The sequence below is a fragment of the Micropterus dolomieu genome, linkage group LG09 (assembly GCF_021292245.1).
Source record: "Micropterus dolomieu isolate WLL.071019.BEF.003 ecotype Adirondacks linkage group LG09, ASM2129224v1, whole genome shotgun sequence".
Lineage (NCBI taxonomy): Eukaryota > Metazoa > Chordata > Actinopteri > Centrarchiformes > Centrarchidae > Micropterus > Micropterus dolomieu.
The window spans coordinates 25366385-25384617 of record NC_060158.1 but is presented as its reverse complement, the minus strand read 5'-3'; the positions used below and the strand labels follow the sequence as shown (position 1 = coordinate 25384617).

The window sequence follows — 18233 nt, the reverse complement described above, 5'->3', positions numbered from 1 at the left end:
TACAGCATAAACCGGAGTTAATGTTGTGCAAGGCATGATTCCCAACTGGACAAAGCAGCGTGGTGTTCGGCCTTTCCATGTGGAGTTTGCTGTGTCTGCGTGGGTTTCCTCCGGGTGGTCCGGTTTCCCCCACCATCAAAGACATGTTAGGTTGTCCAGCCAGTGCAACTGATCTGAGACACTGGCACAGATCAGGAGTTGGTCCCTGGGCACGGCACAGTGGCTGCCCACTGCTCCCTTGAGGGATGGTTTTAAATGTAACAATGACAATGAAGTACCCTTAACCCTTACAAAGGGGGAAACTGTCCTAGGGCCCTTGACCTTCAGAGGACCCAAGGGTCCTGGGAACACTGTGTGGGAATTAGTTAAACATTATTATTTCAGTTAATATTGTGACAAATGTTTGCACATTCCAAAATAAATGTATGTTCAATCAATTTACCACTAAGTTAAACACACAGCTCCCAACCGGGGCCAGTATATTATTATATAACAATGGTTGGTGTCTGGGGCTCTGGGCAAAATATAGGTGGGTACATAGACCATGCACAGAGAGTGGGAGGAATATGGGTGCAGTGGGGGGCCCACATTTGCCTTAGCTTTGGTGCACTTTAATGCTTTCTATCAGGGTGTGCCATATGTTTAAGACTCATCATCTATAAACAGGGAAAAAACACAGTAAATTAGTGTGAAATGTGTTTACAAATAACATTTCTCTGAAAGAAGTGCTATCTGCTATGACCAGCATGGTAACAAAGGGAAACACTGCCCCTCTGTGGATATTATGGAGAGTTACTGAACATGGATTACGGGAATCCTGTTGAAAAGTGCAGTGGCCTTACTGCAAAAGAGAACAAGGTAAAGTGATCTATGCTCGACTTACAGGAGCAACAGTTGAAAAAAAATCAAACACCTGTACTGAACTGATCCACCCAAAGACATGGCTGAATTGCCATGTTAGGAGCTCCAGGGAAAAATGGACGCCGGCCCCCTCCCTCCCCCTGTGTCGTAACTATTTTGTCTCAGTACGCATAATAATTTTTTTTATGTAGGTGTACATTCTGTTTAGTACATTCTGTTTTTCATCGCTCCTTTTGTGTGTACAGTAGATGTTTATAAGGTATACAGCATTCTAGTTTTTTATTTTTATGTATCTGTTCTCGTGCTTCTAATTCTGTGACACCTGAATTTCCATGAGTGGGATCAGTGAAGTTTATCATATCTTATGAATGAATGTGTCCCCTGTAAGCACAATATAAACAAAAACAACACAGGTGTTAAAACTAGATTTTGACAAAGGGGCCTTCTACATTAAAGCAGATCTTGTATTTCAGTTTTGTGCAAATTCCAACAATTTATGAGTTTCTCAAAAAAATCAAAGACCAATTAAAACACAGCAACAGTGGTAAGTCTTTTCGTCAGTTTGCTTTTAATCCAATTCTATTTAGTGATATGCTCATGATTTCATTTTAAACAAAACAACAAATTGGACACATCATGTCATGACAGGTTGAGTCAATGATGTTGAGATTTGCAACTGTAGATTCAGTGACCAGAAAGACAAAAAAGTGATAAATGTAGAAAATGATATGTCGAGAAGAGAGCAACATGGCAAAACAGGCCTGAGGAAGGAAATGAAATTATTGAGCAAATGAGTGTGCACAGCAACAGGAAGTGTGTAAATATTTGTGAGAGCGATAAATGAGAGGGGGAGTGGCAGAGTGAAAACGTTTGTGCTCAATATCTATGTGTGTTTATCAGGGGCCATTTGTCTATATTTAAAACTATGAAGAGAAATTGAGTTACTGGGGTTGTGAATGTAACACTTTTAGAGATCCTCCCAATGCAGAACCACTGAGAGTCAAAAATAAATTCTGCTAAATGGGGAATTTAGATTTGTAGACAATTTCCTGATCAAAATGCCTAACAACTGAGCCAGATTTCACAGATTATACTTGTTCAAGACATAGCTATTTGCACAGCAGTAATTCATTTCACACAAATATGTCACTGATCCAAATTACCCACTGAGACCTTTAAATGAGTGTCATCTATTTGTTTAGATGCAACTGTAGCTTTAATTTGCCCAGTGTGGAAATTAGTGTGTCTTGCTAATTTAACATTATGCAGTTGCTACCATCAGCACTTTATATATTTGAAGGGGGCCAGTTTTCCAGATATCATGTAAATGTAACCCTGTAAGATTCATCTGATGAAACCCTGACTTCTAAATAAAACGAGTAGAGCCAAATTTAGTGTCATTGTAAGTGGACCACAGTTTCTGGTGTCTAGTACACTGTGAACTCATTTCATCCAGGACACCAGAACTTTGATTATTATAAAAAGCTGGAAAGCAGCTGTAAGTGTTTTTTAAAACCCTGTTCTCTGGTTAAGATGGGATATTTATTCAGTTAAATGTGCAGTCAGAGTGGGAAGATCTTTCACATCTGCACTGTTGCTTCACCCCTCCTCCTCTTATCATCCTTCAGTATAAACACGCTCACAAAAATGCAAACAAATGAGTACATTCTGTTTCTCTTCCACAAACTACTTCTATACTTGTTAGGACATTCTTCCACATATTGCACCTTCTAACCTGAACTTGAACCATCACAACTGCATACCTCAACCCTTAGAATTATGTTAACCTTTCTAATCATCCTCACCTTCCAAAAATGTCTTCTCTGGGTCTGAGCCAGCAGAACAGCAGAAATTCTGGAGAAACTTGCTTTATGTTGTATTGCCTCCCAAAGAATTAGATTCCATTACATTGTTTAACTCCTGTGGTGGTGAGATACTTGGAAAATACTATGCTGTGTTTTTGAAGGCCTTGGTACTAGGCAAGTTTAAAATAAAGCAGACACTGAAACCATCTAATCCTGTACTGTCAGGGACTGTAACATGCTCTCATACTCCAAAGGTACAAATGAGTCTTGGGAAATATGTAGGCACACTGGAAGGTTTACATTCTGCAGAGCTCAAACCCCAGGGTCAGTTCTATTGCTTCAGGCTGAATGATTATGTAACAGTTAGCTCTGCTGTCTGTGGATCCAAACAACAAATGAAATCTTTGTTGTAAACTGGACTTGATACGTCACAATACAGAAAGCTTTGCCAAAGTCTTTTTTAATTGACTACACAGGCTGGATTTGATTCAAAACAATTTCCTGAAATATCACAACACTGCAAACCAGACTATTTCTTGGTATCTTTGGACATAGCCAGGCTAGCTGTTTCCTCCTGTTTATGCTAAGCAAAGCTAACTGCAGGATGTAGTCTTACACTGCATTTACAAGATTGATATGACAGCTAATTTCCCAAAATGTATATACTATTATTATTATACTATTACCTATTATTTTATTTTATCTTTATAAATGTCCCTGTAATATCCCATACCTCCCCTTTGGTTGTAAATTAATAGTCAGTCCAGTCAAGGCGGCATTAGTTAGCCTGGACTTTCCAAATTCAGTTACATTTAGCTAGTTAATGTATCCACATTTTACATTATCTTAAATATGAGAATAAGGGTTGTATTGTCACCAGAATTTTTCATAAAAGTATTTTCATAAAAGCCCACATGACTTCTGGGTTTACACTGCAACACACCTGAATGAATAGGCCTATGTAAAGTTTGTTATTTCTAACTGTTTGGACTCATTCAAATCCTGTTTATTAAGAAGCGTGGACACTTGCTGCTGCTGCCTGTATTGTAGCCAGTGTTTATCATGTCTGTGTCAACTATGTAAAAACTGCTGCGCAGAAAGAATGTTCCAGGAGTTCACACCCACACCTTTTTCTACCTTTCTCTCTCTTATGTTCCGATTTAAGTGCTACTGAGGGCTAACGTTTCTTCTGCTGCTTTGCTCCCCCGAGCGGTTAAACTGAACAACAACTTCCTTTACTCCTTAAGCCTGGACATCTATCTTACTGACGTCTAACCTGGTTAAGGCACCTCACGTCTGAGGTTTTCATCTTTCCTTTCAGAAATCCTTCTTCCTCCTGAGATCCACAGGGCAGCGAGTTACAAGCACGGCACACTTTCCGGTGTCACTTTTCAAAATAAAAGACTTACTGACGTTTAATAACCAGGCATACTCCACAACAGTAATCGTGTATGATTTTTGCCACCAAAGCAATAGGCTACATTTCAGTTCTGAGCAGTGACTAATGACTGGTTAGCAAACTGTTCAGTCTGATGAGAGGTTCACAACAAACACAAATGTTATGTGCCAGGCCAATTTGTATGCCTGCTAATGCAAAGAGTAGGCCTATATGTAAAGTAGATTTCCAATATAGACACTTGATCATAGGCTTTATATATATATATATATATATATAATGGATATATGGATTGTATATATAATGGGTATATATATATATATATATATATATATATATAATGGATGACTCCTAATTAGTGCTATTTACACTGTTTGTTTTATTCTTTGATAAATCTGACATGTTTAATGGTAAGATCTAATTTTAAAATCTGAATCAATACATTGTTATAATTTTCTGCTATAGCCTACATTGTTTGGTCAAAGAATGGCGCTTTTATTTTCCTGGCAAAAATCACCACACTTCCGTCTGTAGTTTAAGGACGGTCAGTAACTTGATGTTGGTTTCTTACTTCAGAACGATTCAATCTGTTGAATCTTTCTCGGGCGGAGGAGGAAGAAGAAGAACAGGTCATTTGAGCTGCGGGCACTAAAAGAAAGAAGCTATCACTACAAGGTGAGACATCGCTACGGTATCACGTTATCTGCATAGAATCAGGAAATAAAGCTAACCTGCTAAAGTGATGCGCACAAGGGATAATAAGTAATGTCTTGTTTACGGCTGTGGCAGAACTTTACCGAACAGCCTCGGGTTTGGTCCAAGACCTTTTCAATAGCCCAGACAGGATTGAGGTCATCGACATGACTCGGTTTAGTGAACCCAGATGAAGTCCGTTTAATGGGGATATTTCACACACAGCAGTTCTCGCCAGGGGCGGGTATAGGAAAAAATACAGTTTTTTCTTTCTTCTTAGAGGATGAAGGGATCATTGAATTAAATAGGGGGAAACTGGTTCATCATGTCAAGCACTAGAATTTAACCCACTCCTGTTTTACTAGCCTTACTATAGTTACTACTGCTAATAAAAATGTAAATAAAAATAATAATAATCATAATAATAATCAATTAATTGCTTTCTTTTAGAGCATTTTGTGCATGTTTGATTTGTTGCCATCTCAAACTTGAGGGTCTGCTGTTCCCTGGTCTTCTCTCTTTGTAATTAGGAAGCCACCCTCATAGCTCTATTTCAGCCACAGCAGGGCATTGAGATGAGGCTAAACATTCCTGGCCCCACTTTTGTGTCAACTTAAAACAGCGCCACTTTCAAACAGCACTAGCAACGCATGACCACGGGCCTCTAAGCAAACTTTGGGATTTATGAAAAACAAACTTGAGCGTCCCTCCACGGTAACTCTGACCCATGCTTACACACATAAACTGAGAAATGAGAAACTGCATCTACATGGCCTCTGGAGGTTTGAGACGCAGTTGGTGCAGCTGGGTGCAGAATTACCGACCCTGCTGGAACATGTAGCCAATAAAAACAATTGAAAATGTCTCATTTGTTTTTGTAAAATAATGTTTAAATGGGCTATAACTATAGTGTAGTTTTTTAATGAAATTTCTCACTTTTTTATTGCCTATTTGTGAACGGGTTGTAAGTTCACATAAAAATGAATGGATGCCTCTTCCTATGTGAAGAAATTGGGTTGGATTTTCCACAAAATCCACCAGTTTATGTGGGCTGTGACGTTCAAGCGCGCTCCCGAGCCTCCTGCCTACTGATTCCTACCTCTGAGCTGTGACATCACTGCAGCTAATGAAATAAAAGTCCCCTGACACTAAAAAATGACTGGCTCCCAGCATAATAATAATAATAATAATAATAATCTTTATTTGTAGAGCACTTTTCAAAAACAAGTTACAAAGCGCTTTAACAAGTGTAAAGACAATAATACCCAAGAGACAATAATACAAAAACAATATAATAAAATACAAATAATAATAGAGACCCCAACATAAACTCCACGTAAAAATAAAATAAAATAATATAAATAATAAAATAACAGCTAAAAAGATTTATGTTCTGAAGCCCGTCAGGCCAAACGAGAATCAGATTAACGTTGGGCAAAATCATCAGAAAGGTGTGGAGAGACCCTGGATGGATTCTCATTCCTGCAGGTTGCTCATCAAGTAGGTCGAGCTCTGGCTTCCAATTTCGTCTGGGACACACTCTGTGTTTGCACCTTTTCTTCACCAAACAGTTTATTCTTGATTGCTTCAACCTCCTCAACAATAATTGCAGTTTCTTTTTTTACATTTTCTTCAGTCAGTGTGTACCTAGTTCGGTCATAACTACACCACCTTACATCTTGCTCAGCTCTTTGAGTGTCCCTTAATTCACTTGTTCTCTGTTATCTTTTGACCATAGGAGAGTTTGGAGGCTAAATGGATGTCGCTTTTGATTTATTCACATCGTTATAGCTATTGTGTAATTTGTATCTTTCTAATAATTTTAATACTAATTTCTGACTGGTGACACATATGCTTTGTGTTAGTTCAAGGTGCTCATCAGCCAGAGCAGTCTTTGTGGTCCTCTGTTTGGATGATTGGATGACTGAGGCAGCTCTAATGTGTAAATATGTGGAAGTGCTGTGATGATGCTCAATCTATAAAAATGTATTATATTTATAGGTATAATACACATACTTCAAAATAGTGCTTAAAGGTTCAGTGTGGAATATTTAGGAGGATCTATTGACAGAAAAGCAAAATAATATCCATTACTATGTTTACGACTTTAAATAATGAATTGTTATGTTTTTATTACTTTAGAATGAGCCTGCATACACCTAGGATCCTCTGTTAGATGGATGTTGCCCCGTTGCTCCGCCCTGTTTCTGCAGTAGCCCAAATGGGCAAAAGTCTCTAGAGAGCTTGTTTCATCACTACGTTGAATATTCACAAAAAAGTAGGTCTACTGGTTTATAAGTAGTAAGAAGAGAAGTGAAATTTGGACTAATGGAGTATCTGTTATTTAGCAGAAGAGCCGACAGAGTGTGTCGGCCACCGTAGCTTCTCCTGCGTGCTTGGAAAGGGAGGGGTGAGTGGTGCATTCATGTGGTGTTGGAAACATCACAATATTTTTCTCCTCCTTAAATCTTTATTGTATACAGAACTTTGATTTGTGCAAAATCACGTACTGCATGTAAATATTTTGCAAACATGTAATATGGTTATAACGGTTAGTTTGCTGTCCATGTAGAGTGAACTCTTTGTCTGTGTGTTGTTTATATGCTCTGATAATGCTACACATTCCGACTTTAGAACACACAAACACACTGAATTTGAAACGACGACTTCACAACTTGGGAAATGAGCCCATCCGAGGAGCATGTGAATGCATTGTGAGCCGCTGGTTGCAATTTGCAACCCTCACCACTAGATGCCACTAAAACTTACACACTGAAACTTCAAGTAAATGTATTTAGTTATGTTTCATCACTTTCATCTTTTACTCATTTGAAGAAAGCTTTCAAGTCTGAGCAAGAAAAAGCAGTAAATATTCTGTGATAAGTTTATGGTTGCGTTTAATCTCACATTGCCAATTTGATCTAAAATGCAGATAATTATTTTTTTAGTCTCATGTATTGTATATGGGTTTTGGATATCATACCTGCTTTTTTCCAGACACAAAGAATAAGTCATATCAAATCAGCCTATTTACCAGCCCAGTAGATTTAATTAGATAACGTGAAATATGCAAGAATCACAGCTCAAGGTAACTTCTGTTATTCTTTAAATTTTTATGTGATAGTAGGCAACAAAACAAGCTTTCACCACTAAGTCATCACTTAGTGGTGAAAGGGGTTTGTTCAGGATTGTAAGAAGCAAGGTTGGAAGTTATGCAACATCTGACATTCACTGTAGTTGTTTCAAAGAAAGATTTGATGTTTTGGTTAATTTCATGTAACAACACAAGTTGTGTCATATTTTTAACAAATGCATGTCATTTCTTTTTCATCAAAGACATGACACAGTAGAAAAAGCTCAGTTGCAAATAAATGAAAGATGGCTGAATACCATCTCAGTTTCTGTCACAGATTTGTGGGGTTGAGCAGGTTGGAGAACCCAAACGCAGGACACTGAGCAGGTCAAGTTCAGAAAAGGTTTATGTGACCAACAAAAGGTGAGCACACTTCAGAGTGGCTGAATCCAAAATAAATTATCCACAGAAAATACAAAATCCACAAAACACAGGGAAACAGGAAGACCAAGAGACAGATCTAGGCAGGCTACACAATACAAAACACTGCAATGACCGGACAGAGACGGAACAGAAACGGCAAACATTTAACATCAGGGACTAACGAGCAGACAGGAGAAACACAGGTGAGAGTAATCAGGACCAACGGACCAACTATAACACAGGGATCATAACAGACAAAACCTAAACGAAAACACAGAACTAGATCACAGAATACAGAGCAGATGAAACTAAAATAATGCAGACAAAGAACTAGAAGTAAATACTAAGACATGAACTAAGGCACAGGACTAGGTTACAAAGACACAGGCTAAATAACAGATACTGAACTGACCAAACAATAAACTCAGAGAAACTCAGGACAGAATCGTAACAGTTTCAGGGTCCTGCTATTGTTCATACTGGCTACTAGGACGCTTGAATAGAGCGGAGCCATTGTTAATGTTATTAGTAACACCTGTGCTTTTCCTACAATGGCATGTCAAAGTATCTGCTGTGAAAAAGGCTATGCGAGTATTATGATACTTTACAAGATTAGTAATTAGTGTTTATAACTAATTCTACAGTACTATAAGCAGTATAAGTAATACATTTATCTAGAAAATGCAGAAAACATAACAGTCTCTTCAAATTCTTAAATCCTCGAGGATGTACAAAGGTGAGCTGCTCTCAGAAACGATTAACCATTATGAACTATTTACAAACAATGTTTTTGTTGTGAGTCAGGACAGAACAGACCCAAACACAACGCTCAGGATTAAACAGGTTTTTATTAAGGGACAAGGGGCTGATGGAGTGGAGGTGAAGGAGAGGTGGACGCCAGGGAACGCGGGCACGGAGGACCAAGGAGGAGGTGGGGCAGAGGAGGGTGAGGCGAGGGAGCCGAGGGGAACAGGGGACCGAGTAGGAGAGGAGTCCCAGGAGAACTGACCGGAGGAGTGAGGGGGTAGCCGAGAGGACACCGTGGAAGACGCCCGAGGGGAGAGGGTAGGTAGGCGAGCCCAGCTGACACGACAGTGGACGGAGGTGAGTGAACCAGGTCAGGAGCAATGACGATCAAGCGGAGATTGTGTGGCGAACCGGGGTTGAAATACTGGCAGAGATGGAGTTGATTGCTGGCAGGTGTGGTAGGCAGAGGAGGTGGCTGATGAGGTGCAATTGTGGATCGTCAGCTGGGCTCAGGAGCAGGGAGAGCACACGCAGGGGGAGAGGAGGAGACACAACAAGGCAGGCCAAAACACAAGGGAAAACAGAAGGGTAGGGGGAAAAAGGAGAAATAAACAGGACACTTACCGTCAGCCGGGCTGCCATCACAACAGTTTTTGTCTATTGACAGAACTTCACAAGCCCTGGAAGCATGTGATCCTTGTAGAAAGACGCCAAGATTTGCAACTCAGGCTGCCAGAAGTCATTAAGGGATATGGGTATGATTTCACGCTGCATAGGTGTACAGATGGCAAGGCAGCAGGTAGCACAAAGATGTGACGCTACCCCTGTACTTGGTGCCAGTAATGGTGTTCCTCCTTCAGGCTGTTGGCGCCACCTGATGATTGTTATGACATCTCCTGCACTACTTCCTCACCGGGCTGGGCACTTCAGCTCAATGTCTCTCCCACCAGACCATCGTGGGAGGCACCCAGGATCCCAGAGTCAGCCAGCCACAAACCAGACCCTCTGATGCCTTCATGCCCGTGGTTTCTTTAAATGCCTTGAATCCTTCCTGCTCATTAGCTATACCCTGCTGTACTCCATGGAGGTCCTGATTCCCACAGAGCTTGGAAATGAGGGAAGGGATGACATGCTTTTCCATCAGCACACTTATCCCAGAGGTGATCCTTCTGCCCAACTGTCGCTGTCTGGATGGTCATTACTGTAGCTGCTTCTTTGACATTTTTTATAGCTTAGGCGTTTGTGGCTGGTTATGATGCTGTCAGTGGAGATGTGAAGCAAAGGTTCCTGCAGGATTTCAGGCTCAGGAGTAAGTAGCCAGGAAATCCGGCCAGTAAACCGGCCCTAGAACCGACTGAGCAGCCACTTATGGTCACCCGGGGTTACTTGAAGAGTCAATAGCTTGTACTCCCACGCTGGAAAAAGCTACTCCATTGCCTTGACCTTCTCCAATGGCCCATTGGGCTTTTTCCATTGACACTCAACATCTGTGGAGCTGAGATTGTCGCTTGCCCAGATCATCAAAGCAGCACTTTAATGGTGCTTTGACTTGATCATCAAAGCACCATTAAAGAGGAAGACAAATACTTTTTAAAAAATCCCACACACAGCCTATTTAACACAGTGAATACCATGTAATTGGAATCAAAAAAGAATACAATACATAATCAATCCATTTTATATATCTAAAGTTGCCTCTTGATTGAAAGGACAACCAAAGTATTCTTATTTGTGTATAGTATGAACATGAATTTTGGGAAAGGGCGTGCCATTCTGCGCAATTACTTCTCTCATTGTTTATATTATACCATGATATACTATAATAGTTTTCATATAATTAATACTTTTATTCTTTAGTCACTTTTAAACACCTTAATTAGCTAACGTTAGCTATCTTCTCTTATGCCAATTAATCTTTTTCACCATTTACAGCTCATTTCATCTGCAACTCGCTAAACTTAGTTACAGTTCTCAAACTTTCCACAAGTCTTATTAACTAATGTAATTTGATGTTATATAATTGTATTTTTTTAATATTCATTGTGGCATGGCTAGTGCGACTCAGGTAGTTTCATGTGGAGTCATGTTAGCTAATGTTAGCTACCTAACTAGCCACCCTGCAAAACTCCCAGCCCTGAATGTCTTTGTCTTTCACACTGGCCCTTACAGAACCCACAGGCTGGCTGATTCTTTAAAAGCTTGTCAGAAAAGGACATTATGGTTGCTCTGTGGTAAACATGACATTAACAATTGAAGAGTTCAGTGGTAGCGCTAACTCCCTAGCTGTTTGCGTGTTTGTTGGTGCCATAACCATTTTCATGGTAACAGCGAGCTCCACCAATCAGATGTCACTGTTGTTTAGGATTGTGGGTAGTGTACTTCTCCATGACATCACAAATAAAACGTGTTTTTCTTAAAATAAGGTTGATATCATACGCACTTGTGAATCCTACGGGAACATATCCCATTGTTTCACAATCTCATAGCTTGTGGCAAGTCTGTCTTGGATGGTTGCGACATCATGTCTTATAATCAAAATCCAATAATCCAATAATCAATTCAAAATGTGAATGGGATTTTCACTTCACTGTTCTCTGCTCTATAGAAAGAGGAGCGCCTGCATTTTTCATGGTATTTACAGTCATACTGTAGAAGAATTTCTAAATAAAATACACTGGTACACTGTAATACCTTGATAACTATAACAATTTCTTTAGTAGAAGTCAAGATCCAGTATGTCATTCTTGACCAAAGTGTTGGACCGAGCAACAGACATACTTTAGGCCTGCCTCTAGCCGGAAAGAAAACAGTTATGCTATAATTACCAGGACTAAATCAATGAAACTGTTTTGATTGTCATGAAGTCAGCGGCTGTCCAGAATTGGCTGATCCACAGATTTCAGGCGGTTGGCACCATCTGATGATGGTTATGACGCCTCCTGCACTGATTTCAGTTATCAATTCAATAATTCATATACAGAAACACAAACCAGAAATTATATGGCTAGATTTTACTTGGAATTTAGTTTGAAGCAGCGGCCATAGCCAATGGCTTGACGTGCCCAATGCTGTGGTGATGACTGACTGTATCTTCTTTCCTGTTTCTGTGTAAAGCACCTAAGATAATAACATTAGCCACAACAAAGCCAGACACTCCCGGCAGGATTTTAGCCTGGTTCTTTTATCAGATATGACTGATTGTGTTATCAATACACCACAAGAGTGCAAAAGCTCCAACACAATGAATATCCAATTTGAATATATTAAAAATGTTTTAATATATGTATGTTTTATGTATGTAATGTATGTATTTATTTAGCCTTCACTAGTAATTTTAACATCAGCTGCAAAGATTCATTTTCAGGCTCCATTTCAGCACAAAAATATGAGTGCGGTTATCACTTTCAACCTACAGTCAAAACAGTCAAACCTACCTAACATTAAGTACAGAAAATGAACATAGAGTAAACATAAAATACTTTAGGTTGATGTGATCTTATGTGTAATATTATTAGCAATAAGTATTTTAATCCCACTTAAAAGTGTTGGAAATATAACAAAAATAAAAAACAAAACAGTACATTTTTATGGATTTTAACTCCATATACAGTATGTGTATATGTATGTGTGTATATGTGCATATGTGCTTTGTTGTGTTAATGAAATATTGGATGTATATTTGGGTGTAAAATATAACAATTATGAAACACACAAAAGGTTCTCTTTTGTGGATTTTAACTCTTTAAATCTTCTCTGCAGGAGCCACCCAGCGTGCACCACTCAGCTACTGACAGTTATGGCGACGATTGTGATGGAGAGAATTGGGCGAGTGTTCATCAGCCTGCAGCAGATCAGGGAGGTTCCCCGGATGCTGACTGAGGCAGCCCCCTCCATGCCAGGCACAGTAAGAGACGCTGAGGTTCCCCATTACTTCAGGGAGCGCTACGTCTGCACCGGCTACCGACCACTCAACCAAAACTGGCGTTACTACTTCCTGTCTTTATTCCAGCGCCACAATGAGACCATCAACATCTGGACTCACCTGCTGGCGTTTTTAGTTTTCCTGGTTAAATTGAGCCAACTCGCTGAGACTGTGGACTTTGCTGGCGATCCTCATTCGTGGCCCCTGTTGGTCCTGTTCCTGTCCTCCCTGACCTACTCGGCATTCAGTGTGGCAGCTCACCTACTGGGTGGCAAGTCTGAGCTGTGTCACTATACCTTCTTCTTTCTGGACTATGTTGGGGTAGCACAGTATCAGTATGGCAGTGCTATAGTTCACTTTTACTATGCTGTGGATGAGAGCTTGCACAGACATGTGCATGGGATCTTCATGCCCGCTGCCACTGTTCTCAGCTGTCTGTCATGCCTGGGTTGCTGCTATGGCAAATACTGCAACCACAGCCTACCGACCTGGGTGCGTAAGGTGTGCCAGGTGGTGCCCTCAGCACTCGCCTATGTCTGGGACAGCAGTCCTGTGGCTAAAAGACTCATGTCATGGTCTACAGCCAGCAATGACCCAGCCATTGTCTATCACTTTGGCCAGGTGGCTTTCTTTCTTAGTTGCGCCTTCTTCTTCACCTACCCCCTGCTAGAGCGCTGCTTCCCTGGGAGGTGTGACTTTCTGGGACAGAGTCATCAGATCTTCCATGTTTTTCTATCTTGCTGCTCTCTGTGTCAGATTCATGCGTCCTACCTCGACTACGTGGGCCGCAGGGAGCTGTACTCACGCCTGCATAGGAATGGGGAGGCTGCTCTCTTTGTGGGACTGTACGTGGTCACTTTGGTCGCATGTGCGCTAATTGTTGCCTTCATGCTGAGGAAAGTCAAACAAGTGGTTGACTTTCAAACCAAGTCCATATAACATATTAGATGTTGTAGGAACTATGTGCAAAAGCATTTATGTGCCTTTCCTTCCAGACTTAATGCTTTGACAGAAAGGGAACTAGTCATATTTGCTGTGGGCTTGTATTATGTAAGTGGATTTTGACATTTCAACAACAGTAAGCGTAAGATTACAAGAGGGATACGTAATGATATTAGGAGTTAGTGTTTGAGCACTGATTTGTATTAGAATTTTTATAATAATTCACAGTATCAGTATTTTTCATGCATCAGCAAAGGCCGGTGCTTTTTGAAAAAGGGAACATAAAAAAAATCTGATTCTCAAAACTTAAAATCATTAGCATTATAAATTCACTACTGTTGCTGATAAAATTAGATTGTATTGTGTATATGTGGATATGAGCAATCACTTGATTGTGTCTTATTGGAACTCTTTCATGCGTGGGAGTTAAAAGGGAAAAGTGAGTGTGGGTGTTACAGGAGAGTACTGATTAAAGATGAAATTACCATGTTAATATATGTCTTTGGGAAATAATAATGCCTGCTACTGACCAAGATGTATAGACAGTACGAGTTAAAAAACATCTTTTGGTGACAGGGCTGGTCTGGAGGCAGAAATAACCTTTTTGAACAATTGTCTCATAAGCTTTGAATTTCATGTGTGCAACATTGACTAATGATGTGATCTCTTACTCTTGCCATGTTGCTGTGCACTGCGTCAAATTCCCCTGTTACTACTCTCTGAAAATTACTGTGAGGTTCCAGATGGATGGGGAGAATTGGATAATATTTATCAGGAGCGTGTTACATTATATTACATTAATTTAGCTGATGCTTGTTATGGAAAGGGACTTAAAATTGCCAGAGGTTGCATGTCTTGCAAGCAATTAGGGGTTATGTGTGTTGCTAAGGGGTGTGATACAGTGGGATTTAAACCCCAGTCTCCCATACCAAAGGCATGTGTTTTGTGCACTGTGAAAGAAACAAGCTTCCAAAACTTTATCTTGATTGTTATCTTTAAAATACAGTATAATATGCATCTAGCCTACCACCTGGCCAAGATATATCTGTAGGATACCAAACTGTATTTTCAATGACAAAACATAACTAGTTAAACCTCACTTGTCTGATCCAATTACGCTCTGCCTCTTATTAATGTTTGGATTAACTGAAACTCCAATTGGGAACCGAGTTCTACCTTATTGTGCCTGTTGATATACTGTGTTGTTAATTGTTTATTTTCTTGACATTATGCAAAAACTGTAGGATTTTGTCAATCAATCTATTGGCAAATGAAATGCATTTTAAACAATGGCCTCCTGCTTGTGATATTCCCAATCCACCTGCTGTACAAATAGATCTTTTATGTTTTTCTATTTTTTCCTGCCAGCAAAGCAACAGCAGCTCCTGTTTACTAGACTGGTTATTTATGGCTGGACCCAAGACCAAGAGCTAAAGAAGGAGATGAAATGATAGTGCTTGGAATGGTTAATAGCATAAAAATGTATTGTTATTGTATCATTTCGGAACCACTGTAATTTAAGTGTTAAAAAAAGGAAAACCTCTTATAGTATGACATTTTAAAAATGGAATGTATGCTGTTTTGGATATACTGTGCATTAATGCAGGTACTGTAGCCTTTTTTTATGGGAGAAGGGTTGAAAAAAATACTATACTGTACCATGAAAATCGTTATACCATGCCAAATCTGATGGCTGTTTCTTAATGGATGTCTCCATAGCAACCTGTTAAACAGTGTTACTCCTGGCAGGACCTCAGCTGTTGTTTACATACTCTGAGGATTCACCTGACACTGCAATGCTGAGCATGAGTGTTGGTAATTTGTAAGATCAGGCTAAGGACTAGCACATTGTGAATCTGTGCCTTATTGTACTGAATCAACATATCATGGACATGTAGGCCAAGACACAGAGTAGGACCGTATGCAAGGGCAGCATGTCCTCTGTAATGGGAGAAAAGAACAAACTGGGGTGAGTTAATTAAAATGTTCCTTTCATTCAACATCTTACCAATTAGGTGGCATGTCACCGTTAAAATTCTCTATCACTTATCTGTGCTAAGGGTCCTTAAAACAGTACCACTAATAGAAAGAGATGTCAGTTTGGCAGCTGTTACCTCAGTCAATGTAGGAAACATGGGTTCTATTTTTTCCCTCCCTGACTGCCACTGACATGTCACATGTGTGATGTGTAGGCCTGGCTGGCAACCCACTTGGAGTTAGTTGCGTTTATGGAAGTCACGGGGCTACATGCGGTGTGAGCTCTTTACTCGCATATGCCCCCTAAAAATAGATAGGCCTACGTGCAAACCGGAAAAAAATGATTTACCATGATTTTACAGTGTGCAAGTAAAGACTACAACCAACCGTAACTTTTCTCTATCCACCACCTCCGCTGCTGATCATTCAAAACTGTGGTAATGGCCATCGGGAGCAGCGGGAGAAATCCCGGTGGGGCGGTCTCTCTGTGGGCCGCTGGAGCAGCCCGTTATACAAAAACAGTGACAGAGATGCGTTGTCTGCAGCTGAACCGGTAAGAGAGAAGACAATAGGAATCATATAAGCATGGTTTGGCTGTTCAGCTGTATCGGCGCTTTATGGTAAAACATGTTTAACTTTTCATGAAGTTTATGTGCTCGATCGTCAATGTCACTTTTTGTGGCGGGACATAAAAGAAGTTTGACGTGCTACAGCAAACTTTGGAAATGTTGAACTATGTAAATGCTTGAATGGTTATGATTATTTACAAGTCAGTACTTAGCTTTAACAAATGAGAGACTAACCATCAGTGTAGACCCTTTTCTTGCACAATGATTAAAAGAATGAAAACCCACAAAAAATGAAACTGCTGTCCAACTGGAGTTAATATTATAGCTACTAGTGGTAAACTGTATGGGATAAGCTACTATTATTTGAAATTATAATGAATAAAGTAACATGATATAATTAATACAGTATACTAACAGTATATCAAATAAATCAACATTGTACTAAGACACAACATTATACTAGTTACTCCTCCAGGTTGTGGATGGTCCCTCTGCAGTGGACAGATATAGATTTAGCCAGAGCCAGGATACAGGCGTGCCAACATGTGCTCCTTCTAGCAACCTCCTCCTGAGAGAAACACGTTCCCCTTGTTCTATTTTACATCTGTTTTACTAAAGTTATTGATATCTATATTGTTCCGTAATCTTGTTTACATAAAGTGTGGCATGGGTGGTGCTGGTATATCCTGTATTGATCCCTGGTTCAAAAAGTCCCACAGCGCACACACATGCAGTATACATGTATGTATGTAATAAAATGTTAATAAACTCTGTATTATTGAACATTTTTCGCTGGGTTCCTAAATTTCTTTGTGTACTCCTAAATGTTTTCATTTAAGAGCACATGTACTCCTTGGGGAAGAAGGTTAGCGTACAGCCCTGTCTGATACATGTCCTGTGGCCCTTTCACTGTTCAAGGTCTGAATTGACAGTGATTGCCAGGTTGTGCTGTCTGTAGAGCTCAATGTAAGATTGTAGGACTAGGGCTGCACCTAACAATTATTTTTAAAAAGCTTGAATTAATCTAACGAATATTTTTTTTTCTACTAGTCGATTAATCTAACAACTAATTTATCCAAAATAAATATCAAAAACTTGTCTCAATAATTCAATATTTTTATTCAGTCATCTTGAGAAAGAGACACATAACACACATTAGAATAATGATATTATTTTTAAGATGCTTGATCACAAAAATATTGGAATCACTGCATGTCAACCATTCCCTGAACTGGAGAATCAAAGCACTGAGCGGGTAAGTAGAAATGTTTATTTGCACAACCAGATTAAATCTACAGGTTACCTGAAGTGAGGTAGCAGTCCAGAAACAGAACACAATAATCAAAGTCCAGAGCTGAGAACAAAATCCAAACTCCATCGAAGACTACGATGAGCTGTACACCAACTGTCTGGATATGGGTCATCTTAGCATCAACTGCAGGATCCCTCTACTCTCGGTGAGGCAACAAAGCGAGCTCATTGATTTGCCTGCAGAAATGTCTGGATTGTGCAGAGGATTTGGAATCGTTATGGGGAAGGCCAAGTGGAGCTTTTGGCCTCAGACTGCTCAGCCCACTGCCCTCTGTGGTTTTCTCCAGTGGGGACAGTGCCCTACTTGGGATGGAGAAAGTCTCCAACATCTGGCTGAGAGGTCTTCTTTATGCACCCCTCCAGTCCCCCTGGTAGCTTCCACACTTCATAGGAGATTCTCTCATCTCAGAGTCCTTCACTGTTTCTTTACAGTTTAAAATCAGAATGGACCTCCTCTCCCAGCTGGATGGGAGGGTTTGGCAGTTATTAGATGGATCTAGCTCAAATGAAATAC

The 18233-nt window shown here is 40.0% G+C and overlaps 1 protein-coding gene across 2 annotated transcripts; it reads left to right on the top strand.

Annotated features, from left to right (window-relative positions):
• Positions 1 to 4647: 4647 nt before the first annotated feature.
• On the top strand, positions 4648 to 17191 carry paqr7a (progestin and adipoQ receptor family member VII, a). Of its 2 annotated transcripts, none has more exons than XM_046057992.1 (2): positions 4648 to 4737; positions 12758 to 17191. In XM_046057992.1, the coding sequence occupies exon 2, from the start codon at positions 12795 to 12797 to the stop codon at positions 13857 to 13859; it is 1065 nt and encodes a 354-aa protein (XP_045913948.1). In that variant the 5' UTR covers positions 4648 to 4737; positions 12758 to 12794; the 3' UTR covers positions 13860 to 17191. The 2 variants fall into 2 exon arrangements, with proteins under 2 accessions (XP_045913948.1, XP_045913949.1); XM_046057993.1 differs by lacking the exon at positions 4648 to 4737 and adding an exon at positions 9874 to 10158.
• Positions 17192 to 18233: the final 1042 nt, after the last annotated feature.